This window comes from Oncorhynchus keta, unplaced genomic scaffold (genome assembly GCF_023373465.1).
Source record: "Oncorhynchus keta strain PuntledgeMale-10-30-2019 unplaced genomic scaffold, Oket_V2 Un_scaffold_30379_pilon_pilon, whole genome shotgun sequence".
NCBI lineage: Eukaryota > Metazoa > Chordata > Actinopteri > Salmoniformes > Salmonidae > Oncorhynchus > Oncorhynchus keta.
The window spans coordinates 448,687-473,026 of record NW_026290910.1 but is presented as its reverse complement, the minus strand read 5'-3'; the positions used below and the strand labels follow the sequence as shown (position 1 = coordinate 473,026).

At 44.1% G+C, this 24,340-nt stretch overlaps 1 protein-coding gene across 3 annotated transcripts in view; it reads right to left on the bottom strand.

Moving 5' to 3' along the window:
* The window catches only part of LOC118385562 (solute carrier family 12 member 2-like), a 122,351-nt gene that overhangs the window by 31,306 nt on the left and 66,705 nt on the right, over window positions 1–24,340 (bottom strand). For all 3 annotated transcript variants that reach the window (XM_052515783.1, XM_052515782.1, XM_035772794.2), the window contains exons 6-20: window positions 23,539–23,649; window positions 19,135–19,243; window positions 18,575–18,702; window positions 18,339–18,423; window positions 18,072–18,238; window positions 15,690–15,797; window positions 15,311–15,434; window positions 14,981–15,082; window positions 13,004–13,159; window positions 11,296–11,395; window positions 9,575–9,686; window positions 8,576–8,716; window positions 6,426–6,532; window positions 4,948–5,027; window positions 3,823–3,963 (exon numbers count right to left, since the gene is read on the bottom strand). In XM_052515783.1, coding sequence (XP_052371743.1) covers window positions 3,823–3,963; window positions 4,948–5,027; window positions 6,426–6,532; window positions 8,576–8,716; window positions 9,575–9,686; window positions 11,296–11,395; window positions 13,004–13,159; window positions 14,981–15,082; window positions 15,311–15,434; window positions 15,690–15,797; window positions 18,072–18,238; window positions 18,339–18,423; window positions 18,575–18,702; window positions 19,135–19,243; window positions 23,539–23,649 — 1,771 coding nt within the window. The remainder of the gene's footprint in view (window positions 1–3,822; window positions 3,964–4,947; window positions 5,028–6,425; window positions 6,533–8,575; window positions 8,717–9,574; window positions 9,687–11,295; window positions 11,396–13,003; window positions 13,160–14,980; window positions 15,083–15,310; window positions 15,435–15,689; window positions 15,798–18,071; window positions 18,239–18,338; window positions 18,424–18,574; window positions 18,703–19,134; window positions 19,244–23,538; window positions 23,650–24,340) is intronic.

Genomic DNA, 24,340 nt, shown 5'->3' with positions numbered 1-24,340 from the left:
CTGGGATATTGGTTATGTTGCACTTCCTAAGGCTTTCACTAGATGTCAACCATCTTTGTTTCAGGCTTCTACTGTGATGTGGATGGGAGCTCCTGGAGTCAGTGGTCTGCCTACAGCCTCGTTCTCAGTCACACGCTTTCACTTGAGAGGCAGCTGTCGTTCCATTGCTTTTCTACAGACAATGGAATTCTCCGGTTGGAACATTATTGAACTTTTATGATAAAAACATCCTAAAGATTGATTCTATACTTAGTTTGACAAGTTTCTTCGACCTGTAATATAACTTTTTGAACGTTTCGTCCGAATGGACCAGATCGCGCATTTGGATTTGTTTACCAAACGCCCTAACAAAAGAAGCTATTGGACATGAATGGACATAAATGATGGACATTATCGAACAAAACAAGCATTTATTGTGGAACTGCGATTCCCGGGAGTGCATTCTGATGAAGATCATCAAAGGTAAGTTAATATTTATAATGCTATTTATGAATAATGTTGACTACCCAACATGGCGGATATTTCTCTGGAGTTTTTTTGAAATCTGACACAGCGGTTGCATTAAGGAGAAGTGTATCTATATTTCCATGTCTAAAAATTGTATTTTCATCGACATTTATAATGAGTATTTCTGTGAATTCATGTGGCTCTCTGCAATATCACTGCATGTTTTGGAACTACTGAACATAACACGCCAATGTAAAATAAGATTTTTGGATATAAATATTAACTTTACCGAACAAAATATACATGTATACATGAAATCCTATGATTGTCATCTGATGAAGATCATCAAAGGTTAGTGATTCATTTTATCTCTATTTCTGCTTTTTGGCTGGAAACATGGCTGGGTTTTTCAGTGAGTTGGTGGTGACCTAACATAATCGTTTGTGGAGCTTTCACTGTAAAGCATTTTTGAAATCAGACACTGTGGCTGGATTAACGAGAATTTTATCTTTCAAATGGTGTTAAATACTTGTATGTTTGATTTATGAGATTTCTGTTGATTTGTATTTGGCGCCCTGCAATTTCATTGGCTGTTGGCGAGGGGTTCCGCTAGCGGAACGGGGTTCCAGTCCTAGACAGGTTAAAACATTCCCCAACCAGAAACCGTGGATTGATGGCAGCATTCGAACCACTGCTTTTAATCAGGGCAAGGTGACTGGAAACATGACCGAATACAAACAGTGTAGCTATTCCCCCCGCAAGGCAATCAAACAAGCTAAGCGTCAGTATAGAGACAAAGTAGAGTCGCAATTCAACGGCTCAGACACGAGACGTATGTGGCAGGGTCTACAGTCTCATATGTATATACGTATGTGGTCCTTCTGTAGCTCAGTTGGTAGAGCATGGCGCTTGTAACGCCAGGGTAGTGGGTTCGATTCCCGGGACCACCCATACGTAGAATGTATGCACACATGACTGTAAGTCGCTTTGGATAAAAGCGTCTGCTAAATGGCATATATATTATATATATATACAGTCAATCACAGACTACAAAAGGAAAACCAGCCCCGCCGCGGACCACGATGTCTTGCTCCCAGACAAACTAAACAACGCTCCTCAAAGCTAACTTTGAGGACAATACAGTGTCACTGACACAACCCGCTACCAAAACTTGTGGGCTCTCCTTCACTGCAGCCAACGTGAGTAAAACATTTAAACGTGTTAACCCTTGCAAGGCTGCCGACCCAGACGACATCCCCAGCCGCGTTCTCAGAGCTGTGCCAAGGCACAGAAGGGTACCAAAACATTTCTGCAGGATTGAAGGTCCCAAAGAACACAGTGGCCTCCATCATTCTTAAATGGAAGACGGTAGGAAACACCAAGATTATCCTAGTGGTGGTCGCCCAGCCAAACTGAACAGTCGGGGAAGAAGGGCCTTGGTCAGGGAGGTGACCAAGAACCCGGTGGTAACTCTGACAGAGCTCTAGAGTTCCTCTGTGGAGATAGGAGAACCTTCCAGAAAGACAACCATCTCTGCAGCACTCCACCAATCAGGCCTTTATGGTAGAGTGGCCAGACAGAAGCCACTCTTCAGTAAAAAGGCACATGACAGCCCGCTTGGAGTTTGGCAAAAGGCACCCAAAGGACTCTGACCATGAGAAACAAGATTATCTGGTCTGATGAAACCAAGATTGAACTCTTTGGCCTGAATGCCAAGCATCACGTTTGGAGGAAACCTGGCACCATCCCTACTGTGAAGCATGGTGGTGGCAGCATCATGCCGTGGGGATTTTTTTCAGCAGCAGGGACTGGGAGACTAGTCAGGATCGTGATGAACGGCGCAAAATACAGAGAGATCCTTGATGAAAACCTGCTTCAGAACGCTCAGGACCTCAGACTGGGGCAAAGGTTCATCTTCCAACAGGACAATGACCCTAAGTACACAGCCAAGACGTCGCAGGAGTGACTTCGGGACAAGTCTCTGAATATCCTTGAGTGGCCCAGCCAGAGCCTGGACTTCAACCCGATCAAACATGCCTATATAGACCTGAAAAAAAATCACTGTGCAGCAACGCTCCCCATCAAGTCTGACAGAGCTTGAGAGCATCTACAGAGAAGAATGGAAGAAACTCCCCAAATGCAGGTGTGTCAAGTTTGTGGCATCATACCAAAGAAGACTGGAGGTTGTAATCGCTGCCAAAGGTGTTTCAATAAAGTACTGAGTAAAGGGTCTGAATACTTATGCAAATGTGATATTTCAGTTTAATTTTAAAAAATAAATTAGCAACATTTTCTAAAAACCTGTTTTTACTTTGTCATTATGGGTCATTGTGTTTAGACTGAGGGAAAAAAACTGTTGAATCAATTTTAGAATAAGTCTGTTTTATTTATTTAACTTTTTATTTAACTAGGCAAGTCAGTTAAGAACAAATTCTCATTTAGTCTAAGGCACTACATCTCAGTGCAAGAGGCATCACTACCCTGGTTCGAATCCAGGCTGTATCACATCCGGCCACGATTGAGAGTCCCATAGGGCGGCCCACAATTGGCCCAGCATCGTCCGGGTTTGGCCGGGGTAGGCCGTCATTGTAGCTAAGAATTTGTTCTTAACCGACTTCACTAGGTAAATAAATAAAATATTGTTATTCATCCTTAGGTCTGAAAAGAAATCTACATTATTTTTAGGCCATATCGCCCAGGCCTACCCACAGGGTTACGGACATGGGACTCCCTATGGGACGATTCCATTAAACGTGACGTTAGTGGAATAAATATAATTCCAGATCCCAGCCTGTCCGTAAGACATGTGGGAACAGTTTCCCTGTTTATTTGTCCACAGTTTAAGGAGGCAGCAGACAGACAACATTTTGAAGCCATCTGTTTGTGAGCACATGCGTATACATGCATGAGATGTTTTCGTGTATGTGTGTGTACATGCACAAATGTGTGTGTAAACAAACAAGGACACACACTCTGTAGTAAAGCCATCTGTGTGCTGTGGACAGACTGGGCCCAGTGGGAAGGCTGGGGGTCACAGTGTCGGAGTCCACTTCCTCTCTGAGTAGAGGGGGATCTAGAGGGGGATCAGCGTGTGGCGGTAAACTGCTTTCAGAATTCTTACATCTGAAACCCCTTCCTCAAGAGCCAAAACAGCACGTTCACATTGTGATTTCACAAACGCCTAATTTTCCATATCTCAATGTGAAGTTGTAAAAAATTAGGTGACCAACCTTCCTGCTCCTTCAGAGCTGAAGAGTGTTTCCGTCCTGCACAGCAATCTTGACCTCGATTAGCCGAATCAGGTATGTGCGCACAACCACTGGTGTAAAAGGCACTCACTGTTTATATGTGGGTTACTTTAGAATGACACCTGACCTTTCTGCATGGCTGGGCTGTTCTGGATACTGGTGACCTTGGACAAAGGCTTGGACGAGTCTCCGTCAGAGTCCTTCATGTCGATGGACACCACCACATCCTTCATTCCTGACGTCTTCTCCTGTGACGACAGCAGGTCATCTGTGAAACGACAAAGCGAAACCATTAACCATGTTTACTGGACATTCTGTTCATGTTTGTTAACAAATGACCAGTGAAGATAAACTATTAGCCTAGAGCAAAAATAACATCTTGTAAACGTCAAAAACCAATTACCTGGAAAATAGCATGGGCTTTGTAAGTGGAATACAACTTAAACAAGAGTCATTTTTATGTCCACTAAACACAGATGTGGATGGTAACTCTTAAAATGTAGGAAATAATCTTGATGATGGGGTTATTTGGTGGGTAAAAGGCAAACAGTGTGTTCTGAAATGGTGGCTGAGCCATTTGGGCCAATTTAGGTGAATTTGGGTGGAAAAGCAGAGTCGCCGCCCACTACTGGCCATGGTACAAGCCAGGTCAACTCACTGGACTAAGGAAGATGAATAAAACTAGAAAGCAGTAAAAATCCCACAGACAAGCAAAGACTTGAGTTTTATTTGAATGCTGTTGTTATCAACACGCATTGACTCAGAGTTATTGGTGAACGAATGGTACGTGAGAATCTACTCTTCAACCAAGAAATGATCAGAAAATGTGAACCTGTAATCAGTGAAGAGGAATAGGAAGGTTAACAGGGAGTGACTGCGTGAGAACAAATCAAAGAGCCTATAATCTGCAGCTGGACTATCTTTTGAAGGTTCATCTACTGAAAAATCCGTTTTATTCACCTCTCTCCAACTTCAGTTTAACAACCACACCTCAATTGGATGCTCTCGATTCCCTGTGTAGTTGAAAATTGGCCCAGACACAATCGTCGCGCTGAACAAATTAACATGACATGGCAAAATACTAGTGCTGAATTCATTTTCTCAATAACTGAATAAAGTTTTAGGAGGAAACAAATGAGACAAGCTGATAAGATTAGTCGTTTGTGTGTGTGTGGGTGGGTAAGTACATCATGTAATTTGGTATGAAAGTGTTTCAGTGTGTGTGTGTGTGTGTGTGTGTGTGTACACACACCTTGTTCTGAGATGTGGGATACGTCTAGTCCCTCCTTCAGTCTGAAGACCACGGAACCGTACTGGAAGTCAAAGGCATCGCTGAAAGGTACAAACAAACAAACACACTCTGTTTGCATTTTACAGGAAGTCGCTTGACACTGAGCAGGGCCTGTGTGTATGTGTACAACAAACTACATTAAACGTGCAGTTTTCCACTCAGACTAAACACGCATACGCACTTTAACAAGGTTACCGCAAACAAACAAGCTAAGAACTCAAGGCGCAATTAAAGAGGCCAAGTTTTGAAGGACAACGTTAAATGCCTTACTGGTAGAGATGGGATCTTCACAGACCATGTGAAAGCATGACTTCGCCCATTCTATAAAACTGCATTGATGTAAGTGTATAGTAGAAGCTAGCATAAAATGAAAACTAAAGAGCACATTGCTATGAGTATTAGCGTAGGTTTTAATATGCTGGGGCTGAACCATCTCTAACCTTCCAATCTAATACAATAATCCCCACACTTTACGCCAGGAACTGATTCAGTCTAAATCCATTGGTCATCGTCTCATAACCAAGTTATCTGTACTTGTGTATAACATATTTTACTTTTCTATTATTTCTCTATTTTCTTTCTCTCTGCATTGTTGGGAAGGTAAGTAAGTAAGCATTTCACTGTTTATTTTTTATGCAAGTCAGTTAAAAACAAATTCCTATTTACAATGGTGGCCTACCAAAAGGCAAATGGCCTCCTGCAGGTACAGGGGCTGGGATTAAAAATAAAAATAAATTAAATTCAAATATAGTAGAACATACACATCACGACAAGAGAGACAACACAAAGCTACATAAAGAGTCCTAAGACAACATAGCATGGCAGCAACACATAACACAGCATGGTAGCAACACAACATGGTAGCAGCACAACATGGTAGCAGCACAACATGGTAGCAGCACATGGTACAAACATTATTGAGCACAGACAACAGTACAAAACAACAACACATCACATAAAGCAGCCACAACTGTCTGTAAGAGAGTCCCTGATTGAGAAAACTGTCCAGTTCGACCTTGAACAGAATGTGACTGGCTGAACGGGTGTTGTATGTGGAGGATGAGGGCTGCAGTAGATATCTCAGTCAGGGGGGAGTGAGGCCTAAGAGAGGGTTGTATAAATAAGCATCAACCAGTGGGTCTTGTGACAGATATACAGAGATGACCAGTTTACAGAGGAGTATGCAGTGATGCAGTGATGTGTCCTATAAGGAGCATTGGTGGCAAATCTGATGGCCGAATGTTAAAGAACATCTAGCCGCTCGAGAGCACCCTTACCTGCCGATCAATAAATTAAGTTTCCGGGATTTAATGACTAAGCTTGTTATCTTCACAACCCATCTCATGTTCAGGTGCTTTAAAACAATGACTGTTTTAAATCGGGCATCTTTGTGGACGGCCTTTTGATGAGGTGGCTTGCAAAGCCCCTGTTTTACTCACTGAATCATGTGGATGTAGGTCTCCACGTTCATCATGTCTCCGTCCCTCCAGTCACTCTTGTAGCCAATCACCAGAGTGTTGGGCCTCAGGCGACCCAGTCCGGCAGCCTTGGGTAAAACAGAGGGGGAGAACAGGTCAGACCAACCTAAAGCCACTACTAAATGAATCCCTATCTGTAGATCAATTTGACAGGGTGCTGCACCTCCCAAAAGATCAGCTTACACAATCGCTATCAAGCATGAAAAAGTATGTTTGGCCAGCAATCATAACATTAAAGTATATCACCTGCATTGGGGTTAATTCAATCTTGATCCATGGATCTTTTTTTAAATTCGAGTTTTCCAAGTCATTTGACAATTCCATGGAGTTGAACTGGAATTGACCTCAACTCCACACCACAATGGGTTTCAATATATTATCATGCACTTTGACTCAATGTGCTTGAACTTCAGGAAAAAAATTGTCAAATTTAGCATAAATCCAAAGGCATGTGTTTCTAGGGAAACCAGAGTGGAATTCAAATATAAACTCAGAAAAAATAAAAACGTAATCTCAGTCAACTGCGTTTATTTTCAGCAAATTTAACATATGTAAATATTTGTATGAACATAACAAGATTCAACAACTGACACACAAACTGAATAAGTTCCACAGACATGTGACTAACAGAAGTGAAATAATGTGTCCCTGAACAAAGGGGGGGTCAAAATCAAAAGTAACAGTCAGTATCTGATGTGGCCACCAGCTGCGTTAAGTAATGCAGTGCATCTCCTCCTCATGGACTGCACCAGATGTGCCAGTTCTTGCTGTGAGATGTTAACCCACTCTTCCACCAAGGCACCTGCAAGTTCCCAGACATTTCTGGGGGTGAATGGCCCTAGTCCTCACCCTCCCATCCAACAGGTCCCAGACGTGCTCAATGGGATTGGGATCTGGGCTCTTCGTTGGCCATGGCAGAACACTGACATTCCTGTCTTGCACGAAATCACACACAGAACAAGCAGTGTGGCTGCTGGCATTGTCATGCTGGAGGGTCATGTCAGGATGAGCCTGCAGGAGGAATACCACATGAGGGAGGAGGACGTCTTCACTGTAACGCACAGCGTTGAGATTGCCTGCAATGACAACAAGCTCAGTCCGATGCTGTGACACACCGCCCCAGACCATGACGAACCCTCCACCTCTAAATCGATCCCGCTCCAGAGAACAGGCCTCGGTGTAACGTTAATTCCTTCGACGATGAACGCGAATCCGACCATCACCCTGGTAAGACAAGACCGCGACTCGTCAGTGAAGAGCACTTTTTCCCAGTTCTGTCTGGTCCAGCAATGGTGGGTTTGTGCCCATAGGCGACGTTGTTGCCGGTGATGTCTGGTGAGGACCTGCCTTACAACAGGCCTACAAGCCCTCAGTCCAGCCTCTCTCAGCCTATTGCAGACAGTCTGAGCACTGATGGAGAGATTGTGTGTTCCTGTGTAACTAGGGCAGTTGTTGCCATCCTGTACCTGTCCCGCAGGTGTGATGTTCGGATGTACCGATCATGTGCAGGTGTTGTTACAAGTGGTCTACCACTGCGAGGACGATCAGCTGTCTGTCCTGTCTCCCTGTAGTGCTGTCTTAGGCGTCTCACAGTACGGATATTGCAGTGTATTGCCCTGGCCACATCTGCAGTCCTCATGCCTCCTTGCAGCATGCCTAAGTCAGGTTCACGCAGATTTTATTTCACCTTTATTTAACCAGGTAGGCTAGTTGAGAACAAGTTCTCATTTGCAACTGCGACCTGGCAGATGAGCAGGGACCCTGGGCATCTTGCTTTTGGTGTTTAACAGTCTGTAGAAAGGCCTCTTTAGTGTCCTACGTTTTCATAACAGTGACCTTAATTGCCTACTGTCTGTAAGCTCTAAGCTGTAAGTTTTAGTGCATGTTCATTAATTGTTTATGGCTCATTAAACAAGCATGGGAAACAGTGTTTAAACCCTTTACAATGAAGATCTGTGGATTTTTACAAATTATCTTTGAAAGACAGGGTCCTGAAAAAGGGACGTTTCGTTTTCTGCTGAGTTTATATAGAACAAAAATGTTGTACGTGTAAAAAAAAACTACAGCAGATCCTACCGCTTCCACCAATTGCAGTGTTTGTCTGTTCTCACCTGTAACAGATACTGGGTGCCCTGTCTCATGTCGTCGGCAAACACAGGGGTGTAGAAAGCCTTGGTCTCGTTTTTCAGCAGCCAGCGCTGGTAACGCGTCTGGTCGTTGGACAGCTCTTTGAAGTTGGGTCTTCTGGAGCCCTGTGGACAGAACACACATAGATAAGAACAGTCACGCTAAAGGCCAAGTGTAGCATTTAGCAACTCATTAATAAACGTAGATGTAGTTCCACCTTGCACAGTCAAAATCACAGGTGGTGGATATATTTACAGTACCAGTTAAGTTTTCCTGGAAGAAGCCCCAATTCAAACAGCCTTAAAAGGTCATGGAGTCTACAGAGAGAGGGGCTTTAGCGTAAAAAGCAGCCCATTTTTACCATTGGGTGGTGTCGGAGCACTCACTCTTTTTTGCCAGTGTTAATGGAAGAATAGAGAAAGTGAGAGTGTGTGTGTTTATGAGAGAGAAAGTGAGAGTGTGTGTGTTTATGAGAGAGAAAGAGAGAGCGTTGTGGGCACAGCGCAGGGACGATTACATTTCTCCAGTCCCACACCGCTTTAATGGAACGCTCATTTTATTGCCCCCAGGTAATGCACACATGAGGGATTTAGATGGGGGGAAAAGTTGCTAATAGTCATGAAAAAAAACAAAAACAATCGCTAATTGGGAGCAACGACTCAATCAACATGAAATGTGGATTTGAAAGTAAACGGGATTAATATGAGCAACACAACCAACAAGGTTCAAAACAATAGGGCAGCCACTGTGTTCTGTTTCCCGCAAATTGGTTCTAATGGGAGTCAATAAAGCCCTTAGTCACCGGTAGTTAACTAGAAGTAATTATGACATTGCATTGAGATTAGTAATCTAAGATTAAGGGTATGCTATAAAATAAGAGTGAAACATTGTGAAATGGAGCCAAAATGGCCCTGTTGTGTGCTATGGTACAGTTATGTGGAGCCAAAATGGTCTCCAGGTAGGCAAAGTCTCTGGCGACTCACCGTGCGCACATGGCCGCAGATCATCAGGCCCACGTTCTTGGTGAAGGCGTGGACCAGGTGGAGCAGAGCCGGACGGGAGTTGGGGTATCCCGTCATCACCAAGCACTGGGGTCTGTAGTAAAATGTAGTCAATACAAAAACAGCATTTAGCTAGTATCCATGCTAACAGTAAATGGTACACATACTAGGGACACCAATATCTAACCCAAGGATGGCCAACCCTCCTCATGGAGATATACTTGATGAGCAGGTGTTTTTTTACGGCAACCCACCTGATTCTGTTAATCAAAGTTCTAATGAGCAGCTGATTTAGTAGATTTCGGTCAGTTTAGCGCAGAGCTGAAACTAAAACATGCACCTACTACCTCTCCAGGAGGGTTAACCAATGGCCACCTCTTGGCCACTGACTTTTTTCACGAGCTCACATGCACACAGTACTCCCCAGTGCTTCATCTCACTCAATGTCTTCTAATGACCTTGAGAGCAGAAGTTTTCATCAAGAACAAGAACAGACTCGGATGGAGTAACGCACATCAAATCAAAGCTATGTTAAGCACATGGGATTAATAAGAGAGCCAGAAGGGGGGAAACGAGAAGTCCAGGAGTAACACGTTTGAATTCTGAAGACAATATCAGATGCTCCATAATCCCTCACCTCCGATGTATTGCCATGGGAACACTTCCAGGGCGAATTGCGCATTCTGAAAAGCATCCATAGCAACTCTTACAGTCCTTGTGTGAGCAGGTGAACAATAGAGCATGAGATAGTCGTGTTGTGGCTCGCTGTTGAGGGTGACCTGATGGAAAGCTTTTCCTATATCAGTGTTTCTGAACAAGACCCTGAACGAGAGTGTATGTTTGATTAAAATCAAGGTAAGCATCCATTTGATATTGTATCACTAGAACACTAGTACTAATATATGTCTGCCCCCTTGTTTGTGTGATTGAGGCAGTGCCCACGTCTTCGAGAAACACGGTTCTATACTCCAACTCCCATGCTCTACACCGTTGCTATATGATGACAGATGCTAGGTTTTCGAGAATAGACCATTTTAGTCTCACACTTTTGTCCTCTGAGGCAAGGCAGTGTTCAGGATGCCAAGTATCTGCCACTGTTGTCCCAGGTGTGCAGTTACACAACCCTCTCCAAGGGGATGCGTCATGCCGAGACGGACAGATGGGCCTGCTGTAGCCTGACTGGACAAACAGCAATGTCCTCCCCTGCCACCCGGATGCAGTCAGCCTGCTGTAGCCTGACTGGACAAACAGCAATGTCCTCCCTTGCCACCCGGATGCAGTCAGCCTGCTGTAACCTGACTGGACAAACAGCAATGTCCTCCCCTGCCACCCGGATGCAGTCAGCCTCCCCAGATCTGCACACCTCAGTGGGCATGTGTTAGTGACAACTTGCCATGCAACATCGAAGGGTAATTAAGTGAAGAGTTGTTCATCTAATTTGCCCATCAGATACTGTTAGAACTAACAGGGCAACAGCCTTTATGCCAACGTGAATGAAGGACATTTCCTGAATACTGAACATTTTCCCCAGTAAATACTGAAAAAGTAGCATAATGAAACACCAGGAAGAGCGCTGGTAGTAAAACTAAGGTGGTTTATTGTTAAGAATATTATAGCCTTTCTATGGGCCACTGCATTTCAAAGACCATACCATGCCTTTGGTATAAGTAGTGTGTGTGTGTGTGCTAAAGTGTGTTCTATACCTGAAGTTCTTGATGTGGTCCTCAACACTGCTGAGGTGCAGACTGTGGGTCAGGGCCTGATGGTATGTCAGAGCCTGGGTCGAGGAGCCCCAGTTCACATCTGGAAGAGAGGACAAACATAGTCACAAACATAGTCACATTCTCGAGTCAGGTGGCCATTAAGCCAGTAAGGCCATTGGAACAAGTTCCATGCAGTGTGGGAGTCAGTGTGGGAGTCAGTAGGGGAGTCAGTAGGGATGCTGTGCATGAGTGTGTAGAGCTGTGTGTGAAGCTGTGACTCTGCGTGTGTGAGAATGTGTGTAAGTCTGTGAGGGAGAGCATGTGTGTGTATATAGCTGCATGTCAAATGGAGTGTGTGACGCTATTTGTGTATGTGTGTTCATACAAGTGTGCCTCTGTGAATGTCGAAATTGCTATCTGGTGCTCCCCCCTGGGGTTTCCAGTGCAGGTCAGGTTTGTTTACCCAGAGCCAGCGGTTCCATATGGGGACTTCCAATCGACCATCTTAACCCTGTGGGGACCTCAACAGTCTAGTCCTCGAGCGTATGTAACTGCATGTATCCGCACCCTCAACCCCCCAGCACTAGACATTTAAAAGCCCCCCATTTAATGTCACGCTGCCTTGCGTGGGTGGGCAGTTTAAGTTAAGTTAACAGGAGAATGAGCCAGCCCTTTGGCAAATCACCATAGAAACATCGGAGGGAATGTCTATTAATGTACAAGGTAGGAATAATAATTTATAAATCCGTATGCTAATTAACAGACTGAATGACGAAGTTGACAGAATATTTTTGTGGAAACATATGTTCTACCCTGCAAATAGAGCCGAGAGCCATTGTTTTTGACAACCCACATCCTGCCTTCCCTGTAAGCAGCAAGCCCTCTGATTCAAATGTAACGGACCTTAACACAGCATCACATTGTGAATAGCTGGTTCATTTTGGCTGTAGTCATACTGCCCGTTTCCACAACCCTGCGTTTAGCTATAAATACATTTCAACCATGTTGGCCTGGGCTGCACTGCAGCAGAGGGTGCACAACAAAAACATCATTGTAATGCAAATGCTTTACCACTTCATACATGTATGCATCAGCAATAAAAAAATAAATATCAATAGTGGGGCCTGATTCACATTGTGTTCAAAGCATTTATGTTATTTAACTAGGTAAGTCAGTTAAGAACAAATTATTATTTACAATGAAGGCCTAGCCTGGCCAAATCCTCCCCTAACCCGGATGACGCTGGGCCAATTGTGCCCCGCCCTATGGGACTCCCGATCATGGCCGGTTGTGTTACAGCCTGGGATCGAACCAGGGTCTGTAGTGACGTCTCTAGCACTGAGATCACTGCGCCACTCGGGAGTGTTCAAAGCATCTCTGGGCATCAGGGGACTTTCAGTGCATTGTGCTAATGTGGCTTAGTCATAAAGGTTGATATTTCAGTGGAATCAAAAGTCTAGGAAATTATTTACACTAAGTGGTGAGGTGTAATTCACAGCGATTGACCTCTTTTGGGGGCATTGCTATATTTTTTCAATTAAAGGGTAGGCTAATTCATGAAATAATATGGTAATGATCTTTGTAAAGTAAGATAACCGTAAGCCATGTTAGCCAAGTTTCTCAATGAGCACCTATCTCGGCAAAATAACACTAGTCGATGTTGAGGCAATCCAAGATGGCCGACTTGGCCTGGTCTTGAGTCACTCACCGGGCTTCTTGTAGCTCACGTAGATGTAGAGGCCCATGACAATAACGTTGGTCATCAGGGCTGCCCACCAATTGATGACGAACATGACCACGCAGCACAGCACAGCTCCAGCCAGGGACACCCACATGTTGTAGAACTTGAAGCTGGGGCGCCACCCTAAGGATCAGAGAAACGTTAGGTGGACTCCCTTATAAGGACCCTCGTAAAACTGCACTTTGGGGGTCAGTAATACCAAGGGGTGCCAGCATATGGCCTTTATCCTTATTGTAAAAGACCGTAGAGAGGTTAGAATGGGTTATATATCCACATTTAAGGAATAACATACGAACATGGAGGTAGAATCCAAAAGGTTAGATCGAATCTGCCACTCGTGTCTATGAAGAAATCAGCAAGTGTCTATGGAGAGCTGCTTACCATAGCTGAGAGCTCTTGTTCATTTACGACTTGCATTACTTCTTCACATATTCCAACAAACGTCATCGTTATAAGTGAAATTACTGAATCATAAAAAATGGGCGGCGGCTTAATATAGCAACGTCACTAATTTAAGGAAAGAGCATGGATATGCACTTGGATTACAAATGGTGTAAAAAAACATTGCACAATAATGTTACATCCACTACTGGATCCCAGTTAATTAGATACTACAGAGACTAGACTAGTGGGAGTTTAGTAAACTGGTACAATGGGGCACAGTTTAACTGTGCGCACGGTTACACAGTGACAAGAACTACAAAAACCACAGGACATAAAGGGTACATTGGAGTGACGTCATTCTTTGCCCCATGCCTGTTGGGAGAGCGAAAATGGGCTCTAGGTGGCCAGAAAAGAAGGCGTTAGACATTGCCAGTTTGACTTTCCAGAGGCGAGAAGCCAAGTGTCTATTGCTTTGCTTCTAGTGAGTCATGTACCCTTTAAATCCATGTTATTACATGGTCTGCGTGGACAATGTCAGAATTAGGTATAAAATCTGTACCTGGCGTTCTCCTAGGGCTTTCTTTGTGGTATTAACAGAAAAACAAACATCACTTTATACAACGACTGCTGGATGATACAACAATGAAAGGGTCGTACACTCATTTGTCTTTTCCATCATGACTAAGGCACAACTGATGACCATTAGGTACAAAAAAATGACAGTGAAGATCTTGATTTCTTGACACCAATAGAATGACAGTAAAGATCTTGATTTCTTGACACCAATAGAATGACAGTAAAGATCTTGATTTCTTGACACCAATAGAATGACAGTAAAGATCTTGATTTCTTGACACCAATAGAATGACAGTTGACACTGAGTGGACATCATCCAGCGTAGATCTAAGTGACATTTAGTGACACTGTGCCATCATGCCAAGCTAGCCTCACTACTAAACCCCTGAGGTTTGACTCCTACACAGACAAGGGTCAAATCCAATATACGGAATGTGTTGCATTGAATAATGAGCAGCAGTACATGTTGTTTCCCAGCAGTATTGCTTTCAACCAAGTGTCTATCAAACATTTGCATAATACTGAGAGCCATTGAGACAATCCCATTTCTTCCTATTTACTTCCTTAAGAATAAAACTGTGGGCCTTATCATAAAGATCGCAGTTGCCATTCTTTAATAAAACAATTGTCCAGTTATGACAATGTTCCCATAACTCAGTCATGTCATTACATCTGTTATCTCAAGCTTTAAGCTATTTGGGGAATGGAAAGATAGATACGACTCGATGCAACGCATACCAGTGGAGCAATGCATTCACTAAGAATGACAGAGTGAGGACTGCCCCCACCTATAAATCATTTGTTTGAAAGTCCTATTTCCTATTAAATCTCACCTTCAAGCCTAATGACTTAACTGTTAAGACTCATGACTTCATTCTGGCCATAGTCGGGACCTTCTGGGCTGTTTTTTGGTAGCATTGAAATTCCAGACTTTCTGCAGATATAACTTTAACTCAGTTTTGTTGTTGTCCCAAAAGGACTTACCTGGAGAGTTGGCCAGAGAGGCGTGGAATACAGAGAAGTTTATGAGAGCATAGGAGGCCAGGAAGAAGTTGGAGATGATGGGTGCAATAACATTCAACTGGGCTAAAATAAAGACAAAATCATGGCAGTTTAGTTGTTCATAGGGAACTGTCCATAGACTTTCAATAGTAAACATTAGGACTAAATTATACTACTAAATGACATATTACTGATGTACTACTGAATGATATACTGACATAATAGTGAATTACATTTTCATGACATACTACAGAATGTCGTATTGTGAATAAGTGTCATTGTTAGATGTCTAAACCTGGACAGCGTAATTACCAATGAGGATGAAGGCCAGAGCGATGCAGAAGGTGAGGATGTAGCCGCGAAGGGGCTCGTTGTTCTTGCCATATCCCTTGGCGAACATCTCAAGGCCGGGGTAGATGTTGTCTTTGCATAGAGCCTGGAGGAGAAGGAAAAACCATTGGAATTGGACACCGCTATACAAATCAGCAGATGGGACACTAGATGATGACCTGAGGAACATTGGGATACAAGATCACAACCTTGCCTTTGATTTGTGTCTATGGAACAGTAACTGTAACAGGACATGTGCATAAACTCTGCAGCTATTCCATAAAGTAAGGTTAATTTGGTAAAAGCATAACGTGACAAGCAGGGACAGATTAAGGAAGCAGGATCTGAGGACAGAGTCTACCTGGAACACTTTGGGGGCGCTGACCAGAGAGGCCAGGGCAGAGGACAGAGTGGCGGAGAAGATTCCGGCGGTGATGATGGGGCTGAACCCGGACACGATGCTCATGACCTAAGGAAAAGGCATGATACCGGTTAAACAGCTGAGCCCATAAGGCCAGACCGATCTTCGACAACTTCTGTCCAACCCGGGACGAAGAGGACTAAGTATGTACGTTTCTTCAAGTTCCCCTCACCACTCAACGGTGATAAAAATTGCCACACCCATTGCTGACAGATGTAGAAATATGAGCACACAGCCATGCAATCTCCATAGGACAAACATTGGCAGTAGAATGACCTAACTGAAGAGCTCAGTGACTTTCAACGTGGCACAATCACAGGATGCCACCTATCAGTTGGTCAAATGGCGGATGAGGAATAATGATAATAATACTTTTTTATGGTTTGGGCCCCTTAGTTCGAGTGATGGGAAACGCTACAGCAGACAATGGCATTCTAGAAATTCTATGCTTCCAAATGTGGCAAAAGTTTGGGGAAGGTCCTTTCCTGTTGCAGCATGACAGTGCCCCTGTGCACAAAGTGAGGTTCATACAGAAATGGTTTGTCGAGACCGGTTTGGAAGAATTTGACTGGCCTGCACAGAGCTCTGACCTCAACCCAACTGAACACCTTTGGGATGAATTGGAACGTCGAATGCGAGCCAGTCATCATCACCCAACATCAGTGCCGACCTCACTAATGCTCGTGGCTAAATGGAAGCACGTCCCCTGCAGCAACGTTCCAACATCTACTGCCGACCTCACTAACGCTCGTGGCTAAATGGAAGCACGTCCCCTGCAGCAACGTTCCAACATCTAGTGCCGACCTCACTAACGCTCGTGGCTAAATGGAAGCACGTCCCCGCAGCAACGTTCCAACATCTAGTGCCGACCTCACTAATGCTCGTGGCTAAATGGAAGCACGTCCCCGTAGCAACGTTCCAACATCTAGTGGAAAGCCTTCCCAGAAGAGTGGAGGCTGTTATAGCAGCAGTGTTCCTACATCTAGTGGAAAGCCTTCCCAGAAGAGTGGAGGCTGTTATGGCAGCAACGTTCCAACATCTAGTGGAAAGCCTTCCCAGAAGAGTGGAGGCTGTTATAGCAGCAATGTTCCAACATCTAGTGGAAAGCCTTCCCCGAAGAGTGGAGGCTGTTATAGCAGCAACGTTCCAACATCTAGTGGAAAGCCTTCCCAGAAGAGTGGAGGCTGTTATAGCAGCAACGTTCCAACATCTAGTGGAAAGCCTTCCCAGAAGAGTGGAGGCTGTTATAGCAGCAACGTTCCAACATCTATTGGAAAGCCTTCCCAGAAGAGTGGAGGCTGTTATAGCAGCAACCTTCCAACATCTAGTGGAAAGCCTTCCCAGAAGAGTGGAGGCTGTTATAGCAGCAACGTTCCAACATCTAGTGGAAAGCCTTCCCAGAAGAGTGGAGGCTGTTATAGCAGCAATGTTCCAACATCTAGTGGAAAGCCTTCCCAGAAGAGTGGAGGCTGTTATAGCAGCAATGTTCCAACATCTAGTGGAAAGCCTTCCCAGAAGAGTGGAGGCTGTTATAGCAGCAACGTTCCAACATCTAGTGGAAAGCCTTCCCAGAAGAGTGGAGGCTGTTATAGCAGCAACGTTCCAACATCTAGTGGAAAGCCTTCCCAGAAGAGTGGAGGCTGTTATAGCAGCAGCGTTCCAACATCTAGTGGAAAGCCTTCCCAGAAGAGTGGAGGCTGTTATAGCAGCAGTGTTCCAACATCTAGTGGAAAGCCTTCCCAGAAGAGTGGAGGCTGTTATAGCAGCAACGTTCCAACATCTAGTGGAAAGCCTTCCCAGAAGAGTGGAGGCTGTTATAGCAGCAACGTTCCAACATCTAGTGGAAAGCCTTCCCAGAAGAGTGGAGGCTGTTATAGCAGCAATGTTCCAACATCTAGTGGAAAGCCTTCCCAGAAGAGTGGAGGCTGTTATAGCAGCAACGTTCCAACATCTAGTGGAAAGCCTTCCCAGAAGAGTGGAGGCTGTTATAGCAGCAGTGTTCCAACATCTAGTGGAAAGCCTTCCCAGAAGAGTGGAGGCTGTTATAGCAGCAATGTTCCAACATCTAGTGGAAAGCCTTCCCAGAAGAGTGGAGGCTGTTATAGCAGCAATGTTCCAACATCTATTGGAAAGCCTTCCCAGAAGAGTGGAGGCTGTTATAGCAGCAATGTTCCAACTTCTAGTGGAAAGCCTTCCCAGAAGAGTGGAGGCTGTTATAGGAGCAAAGGGGGAACCAACTCCATATTAATGCCCACGATTTTGGTATGAGATGTTCGACGAGCAGGTGTCCACATACTTTTGTAGTGTAGTCATGTAATGTACCTGGAAGTCGTTCTGGAGTCCGTATCTGCAGTTGTACTGACCGTCATCACCCTTGCAGTAGGAGAAGTCATAGCCAAATTTGCAGGCGGCGTCAGTGCAGTTGGCCATGAACTGTGCGCCGAGTGTGTCATTGCCGTTTCCTGTGGCGTCTCTCACAATGCAAGAGCCTTTAATGAGAAACGAGACAAACTGTCACAAACTCTCTATCTGTAATATGTATAATTTATTCGGTCTTGTTCAGGACAAATGAGAAGAAATTCCACATACCAGTAGAAATGGCAACCCCCAGGTAGACAATGCCAGTGATCAGAATGGCTAAGAGTGTTCCTCTTGGAATGGCCAGTTGTGGGTCCTGTGAATATAAAGAAATGCCTAGTCCCCCACACTGATTTCATATCAAGTCCCACTTTTAATCAAGACTAAATGAGTTCCATTGACTGTATCCTTTTTATATGAATTGGGATCTGCTTGTTTTGTTCTAAACAATGACCTGGGGTCCTTACAGAAAGATCTCCTGAGATGTTGGCGCCGGCCAGAATGCCAGTGGCTGCAGGGAAGAAGATGGCAAAGACGGAGAAAAACGACTCTGTGCCTCGGAAGTCCGGACCCATGTTCTCCATCATAATCACACCTTTAGAGCAGGAGAGCGGGGGGGGAAGAGAGAGAAAGGAGAGGTGAGCAGATCAAGAGAGAATGCAAGAGAGAGCAATAGTTACAAAGCATGCAGTGCGTATCTTAGGACAGTCAGACTCGATCAGTTGATCTGTGAGTTGGAATCAGGTCGCAAAGTGAATTACAAATAATCCAATTGGTTTGGTCTTGTGATTTCATAAAAAAAAACTCTAGTACAACTTTGAGTAGCCAGTACGTCATACTGCATACAGTAGTCATGTAGGTCATGAGTTCAGAGAAGAATACATTAATTCAGAATTATAGCTCCACAACGAAACCACCGGTACTGTGTCAATCTAATTTCACTTGACACGTTTTAGACTGTCTTTACTTTTGCGTGACAGTAATGTCAGTTTGTGTTGTGTAAAGGGAGCACCAAACAGGGTCATACTATCGTAGCCAAAGAATCCCTGCGACTCCTTGGACTTGAGTGGGATGAAGGAGCCAATGAAGTAGTTGAAGATGGCCGTAATCAGAACGACCAGCAGGAATATCTGAGCCTGTGGACAGAATGAACATGTTAATTACAGTCGGAAGTTTACATACACTTAGATTGGAGTCATTAAAACTCGTTTTTCAACCACTCCACACATTTCTTGTTAACAAACTATAGTTTTGGCAAGTCGGTTAGGACATCTACTTTGTGCATGACACAAGTCATTTTTCCCCCAAATTTTTGCTGACAGATTATTTCACTTATAATTCACTGTATCACAATTCCAATGGGTCAGAAATGTACATACACAAAGTTGACTGTGCCTTTAAACAGTGTCATGACGTTGGCCTCTTTGGGTATAGCAAGCCCGTCCCCCTCTCCCTGCCTCCCCCTTGCCTCCTTCAACTAGGCTGCTGTGGTCAGAGGACGTAAATTCCTGAAATCCCTCTTCAAAGGGGGAGACACCCTGGACCCAAACTGTTACAGACCTATATCCATCCTGCCCTGCCTATCTAAGGTCTTCGAAAGCCAAGTCAACAAACAGGTCACTGACCATCTCGAATCCCACCGTACCTTCTCCGCTGTGCAATCTGGTTTCCGAGCCGGTCACGGGTGCACATCAGCCACACTCAAGGTACTAAACGATATCATAACCGCCATCGATAAAAGACAGTACTGTGAAGCCGTCTTCATCGACCTTGCCAAGGCTTTCGACTCTGTCAATCACCATATTCTTATCGGCAGACTCAGTAGCCTCGGTTTTTCGGATGACTGCCTTGCCTGGTTCACCAATTACTTTGCAGACAGAGTTCAGTGTGTCAAATCGGAGGGCATGCTGTCCGGTCCTCTGGCAGTCTCTATGGGGGTGCCACAGGGTTCATTTCTCGGGCCGACTCTTTTCTCTGTATATATCAATGATGTTGCTCTTGCTGCGGGCGATTCCCTGATCCACCTCTACGCAGACGACACCATTCTATATACTTTCGGCCCGTCATTGGACACTGTGCTATCTATCCTCCAAACAAACTTCAATGCCATACAACACTCCTTCCGTGGCCTCCAACTGCTCTTAAACGCTAGTAAAACCAAATGCATGCTTTTCAACCGATCGCTGCCTGCACCCGCATGCCCGACTAGCATCACCACCCTGGATGGTTCCGACCTTGAATATGTGGACATCTATAAGTACCTAGGTGTCTGGCTAGTTGTAAACTCTCCTTCCAGACTCATATCAAACATCTCCAATCGAAAATCAAATCAAGAGTCGGCTTTCTATTCCGCAACAAAGCCTCCTTCACTCACGCCGCCAAGCTTACCCTAGTAAAACTGACTATCCTACCGATCCTCGACTTCGGCGATGTCATCTACAAAATTGCTTCCAACACTCTACTCAGCAAACTGGATGCAGTTTATCACAGTGCCATCCGTTTTGTCACTAAAGCACCTTATACCACCCACCACTGCGACTTGTATGCTCTAGTCGGCTGGCCCTCGCTACATATTCGTCGCCAAACCCACTGGCTCCAGGTCATCTACAAGTCCATGCTAGGTAAAGCTCCGCCCTATCTCAGTTCACTGGTCACGATGGCAACACCCATCCGTAGCACGCGCTCCAGCAGGTGTATCTCACTGATCATCCCTAAAGCCAACACCTCATTTGGCCGCCTTTCGTTCCAGTACTCTGCTGCCTGTGACTGGAACGAATTGCAAAAATCGCTGAAGTTGGAGACTTTTATCTCCCTCACCAACTTCAAACATCAGCTATCTGAGCAGCTAACCGATCGCTGCAGCTGTACATAGTCTATTGGTAAATAGCCCACCCATTTTCACCTACCTCATCCCCACACTGTTTTTATTTATTTACTTTTCTGCTCTTTTGCACACCAATATCTCTACCTGTACATGACCATCTGATCATTTATCACTCCAGTGTTAATCTGCAAAATTGTAATTATTCGCCTACCTCCTCATGCCTTTTGCACACAATTAAATAATGGTGAAATAAAAAAAATAAAAAAATAAAACTTAGTGCCACAACGTCGCTCATTGGAGAATGAATGTAATTATATAAATTTCATGAGTGTGTGTGCGTTGTTAACATCTGCCTAAGTTACTTTCCAGATCTTCCAGTCTGGACGAGGACTAGACGACGGGTCCGGAAATGCTACCCCAAATCCGGACACCCACGGCACATCCTTGTGGCAGCATGCCCCGCTGTCAGAGAGCCTACCAAGGTAAACCACCAGAGGGGAGGAGGGACCGCAACGGCGATCACCAACCAGGACATCCCCTGGCCAAACAGGGCATCACGTGTTCATGATATTATGTTGATTTGTAACTTGCAGGACAAACAAAATCCAAACCACCAGGCGGGATTTGTCATGACGTTGGCCTCTTTGGGTATAGCAAGCCCGTCCCCCTCTCCCTGCCCCCCCCCCCTTGCCTCCTTCAACTAGGCTGCTGTGGTCAGAGGTCGTAAATTCCTGAAAAGACCTCATGGACACACAGTTATAGAGAGTAGTTTTTCATGGAGACAAAGGAAATCCTTCCACCTCACAGAACTTAAGGTAATAACAAATTTCATGTTCCAGAGAAAGTGTAAAAGATCGGTGAAGAATTATAACTTTGTTATCTGAATACTTTCCTTGGTACCCCGACTTCCTAGTTAATTACAGTTACATGATTATTCAGTTTAATCATGTAATACTAATTACAGGAAAAACTAAGTCTTCAATTTAACTAAACTGAGTCTTCAATTTAATGATAGTAAAGACACGACAACAGCTTGGAAAATTCCAGAAAATGAGTCAATTAGAGGTATACCTCTGGAAGTATTTCAAGGCCTACCTTCAAACTCAGTGCCTCTTTGCTTGACATCATGGGAAAACCAAAAGAAATCAGCCAAGACCTCAGAAAAAAAATTGTAGACCTCCACAAGTCTGGTTCATCCTTGGGAGCAATTTTAAAAACGCCTGAAGGTACCATGTTCATCTGTACAAACAATAGTACGCAAATATAAACACCATGGGACCACGCAGCCGTCATACCGCTCAGGAAGGAGACGTGTTCTGTCTCCTAGAGATGAACATACTTTGGTTCCGAAAAGTGAAAATCAATCCCAGAACAACAGCAAGGACCTTGTGAAGATGCTGGAGGAAACAGGTACAAAAGTATCTATATCCACAGTAAAACGAGTCTAATATCAACATAAGGCCGCTCAGCAAGGAAAAAGCCACTGCTCCAAAACTGCCATTAAAAAGCCAGACTACGGTTTGCAACTGCATATGGGGACAAAGTTCGTACTTTTTGGAGAAATGTCCTCTGGTCTGATGACACAAAAATAGAACTGTTTGGCCATAATGACCATCGTTATGTTTGGAGGAAAAAGGGGGATGCTTGCAAGCCGAAGAACACCATCCCAACCGTGAAGCACAGGGGTGGCAGCATCATGTTGTGTGGGTGCTTTTCTGCAGGAGGGACTGGTGCACTTCACAAAATAGATGGCATCATGAGGGAAGAAAATTATGTGGATATATTGAAGCAACATCTCAAGACATCAGTCAGGAAGTTTGGTTGCAAATGTGTCTTCCAAATGGGTAATGACCCCAAGCATACTTCCAAAGTTGTGGCAAAATGGCTTAAGGACAACAAAGTCAAGGTTTTGGAGTGGCCATCACAAAGCCCTGACCTCAATCCTATAAAACATTTGTGGGCAGAACTAAAAAAAGTGTGTGCGAGCAAGGAGGCCTACAAACCGGACTCAGTTACACCAGTTCTGTCAGGAGGAATGGGCCAAAATTCACTCAACTGATTGTGGGAAGCTTGTGGAAGGCTACCCAAAACATTTGACACAAGTTAAACAATTTAAAGGCAATGCCAACACATACTAATTGAGTGTATGTAAACTTCTGACCCACTGGGAATGTGATGAAAGAAAAGCTGAAATAAATAATTCTCTCTACTATTATTCTGACATTTCACATTCTTAAAATAAAGTGAAGATTCTAACTGACCTAAGACAGGGAATTGTTACTAGGATTCAATTTCAGCAATTGTGAAAAACTAAGTTTAAATGTATTTGGCTAAGGTGTATGTAAACTTCAGACTTCAACTGTACACTTTCACCACACCTCCCAACTAGCATTAACCACAAAACAGAGCAATGTATTACATCTAGCCTACTGCACAGTGTACATCAATGTCTGCATTCAGTCAGTCTGGAAGGAATTCTGCTTATTTGAGGTCAATTTCAGCTTGACGTCAGAGATTAGTTTTAGTTCAATATCACCTTAAGTTCTAGATAGAAACCATGACTGAGGGCTCTATTCAATCAAACCTAGTTGTATGTTAAAATCTTACCTTAGCTTCCCATTCCATTCCTGCCATGGAGATACCAAGGAGAAGGATGATGGTGATGGTGCCGATGATTCGGATGTCATTGATCTCATCTGTCATAATGCAATCCACGCTCTGAGAAATCACAGGAGAATACTAACTTCACTGTCCAGACCAAGAGGTAGGAGAAACACTCAAATTCATAGCTGGCTGTCGGTGTTCAGCCACGTTACTGTGATACTGGCCAGTTGAAAAAACATTGCAAATATTTTGCTTTACTTTTATTTTCAACTTCTTTACAACTGAGTTTGAAACTTAACTCGCAAAATGGAATGTAAAATGCAACATACATTTTTTTACCAACCCCATCTAAAAAGGTGGAAAAACATCTGACCAAATGTTATTACAAAAAAATAAAAACACTACTGAAATGCAAAACAAATTCAGGGGCATGAAATTCTGATGAACAGAGAAAACAATTCATTATCCTCTGACCAATTTCATTCAGCTTACACTTGACGCCAATGGCACGCTGCAATCAGCAAAGTGTAAAAAAACCTGCCCTCATCTGTGACTAAGGATTAACCAATAGGCCGTGTGGGGGTTGCTTAAAATACTTCAACGATCTCGAAGGAGAAGAGTCATCATTTTTAACTTTGCATGAGCTCCCCCTAAATAAATAGTGTGTTTTCAGTCCTCCTTGCAAACAACCCAATAATAAACACTGAACATCAGGAGACCCAAAGCCTCACCGCTTATTAGAGATGTGGAAACAATGGTGTTAAAAAGTAGGCTTTTTCAGCAGTATTATTGAATCTTCAACCTT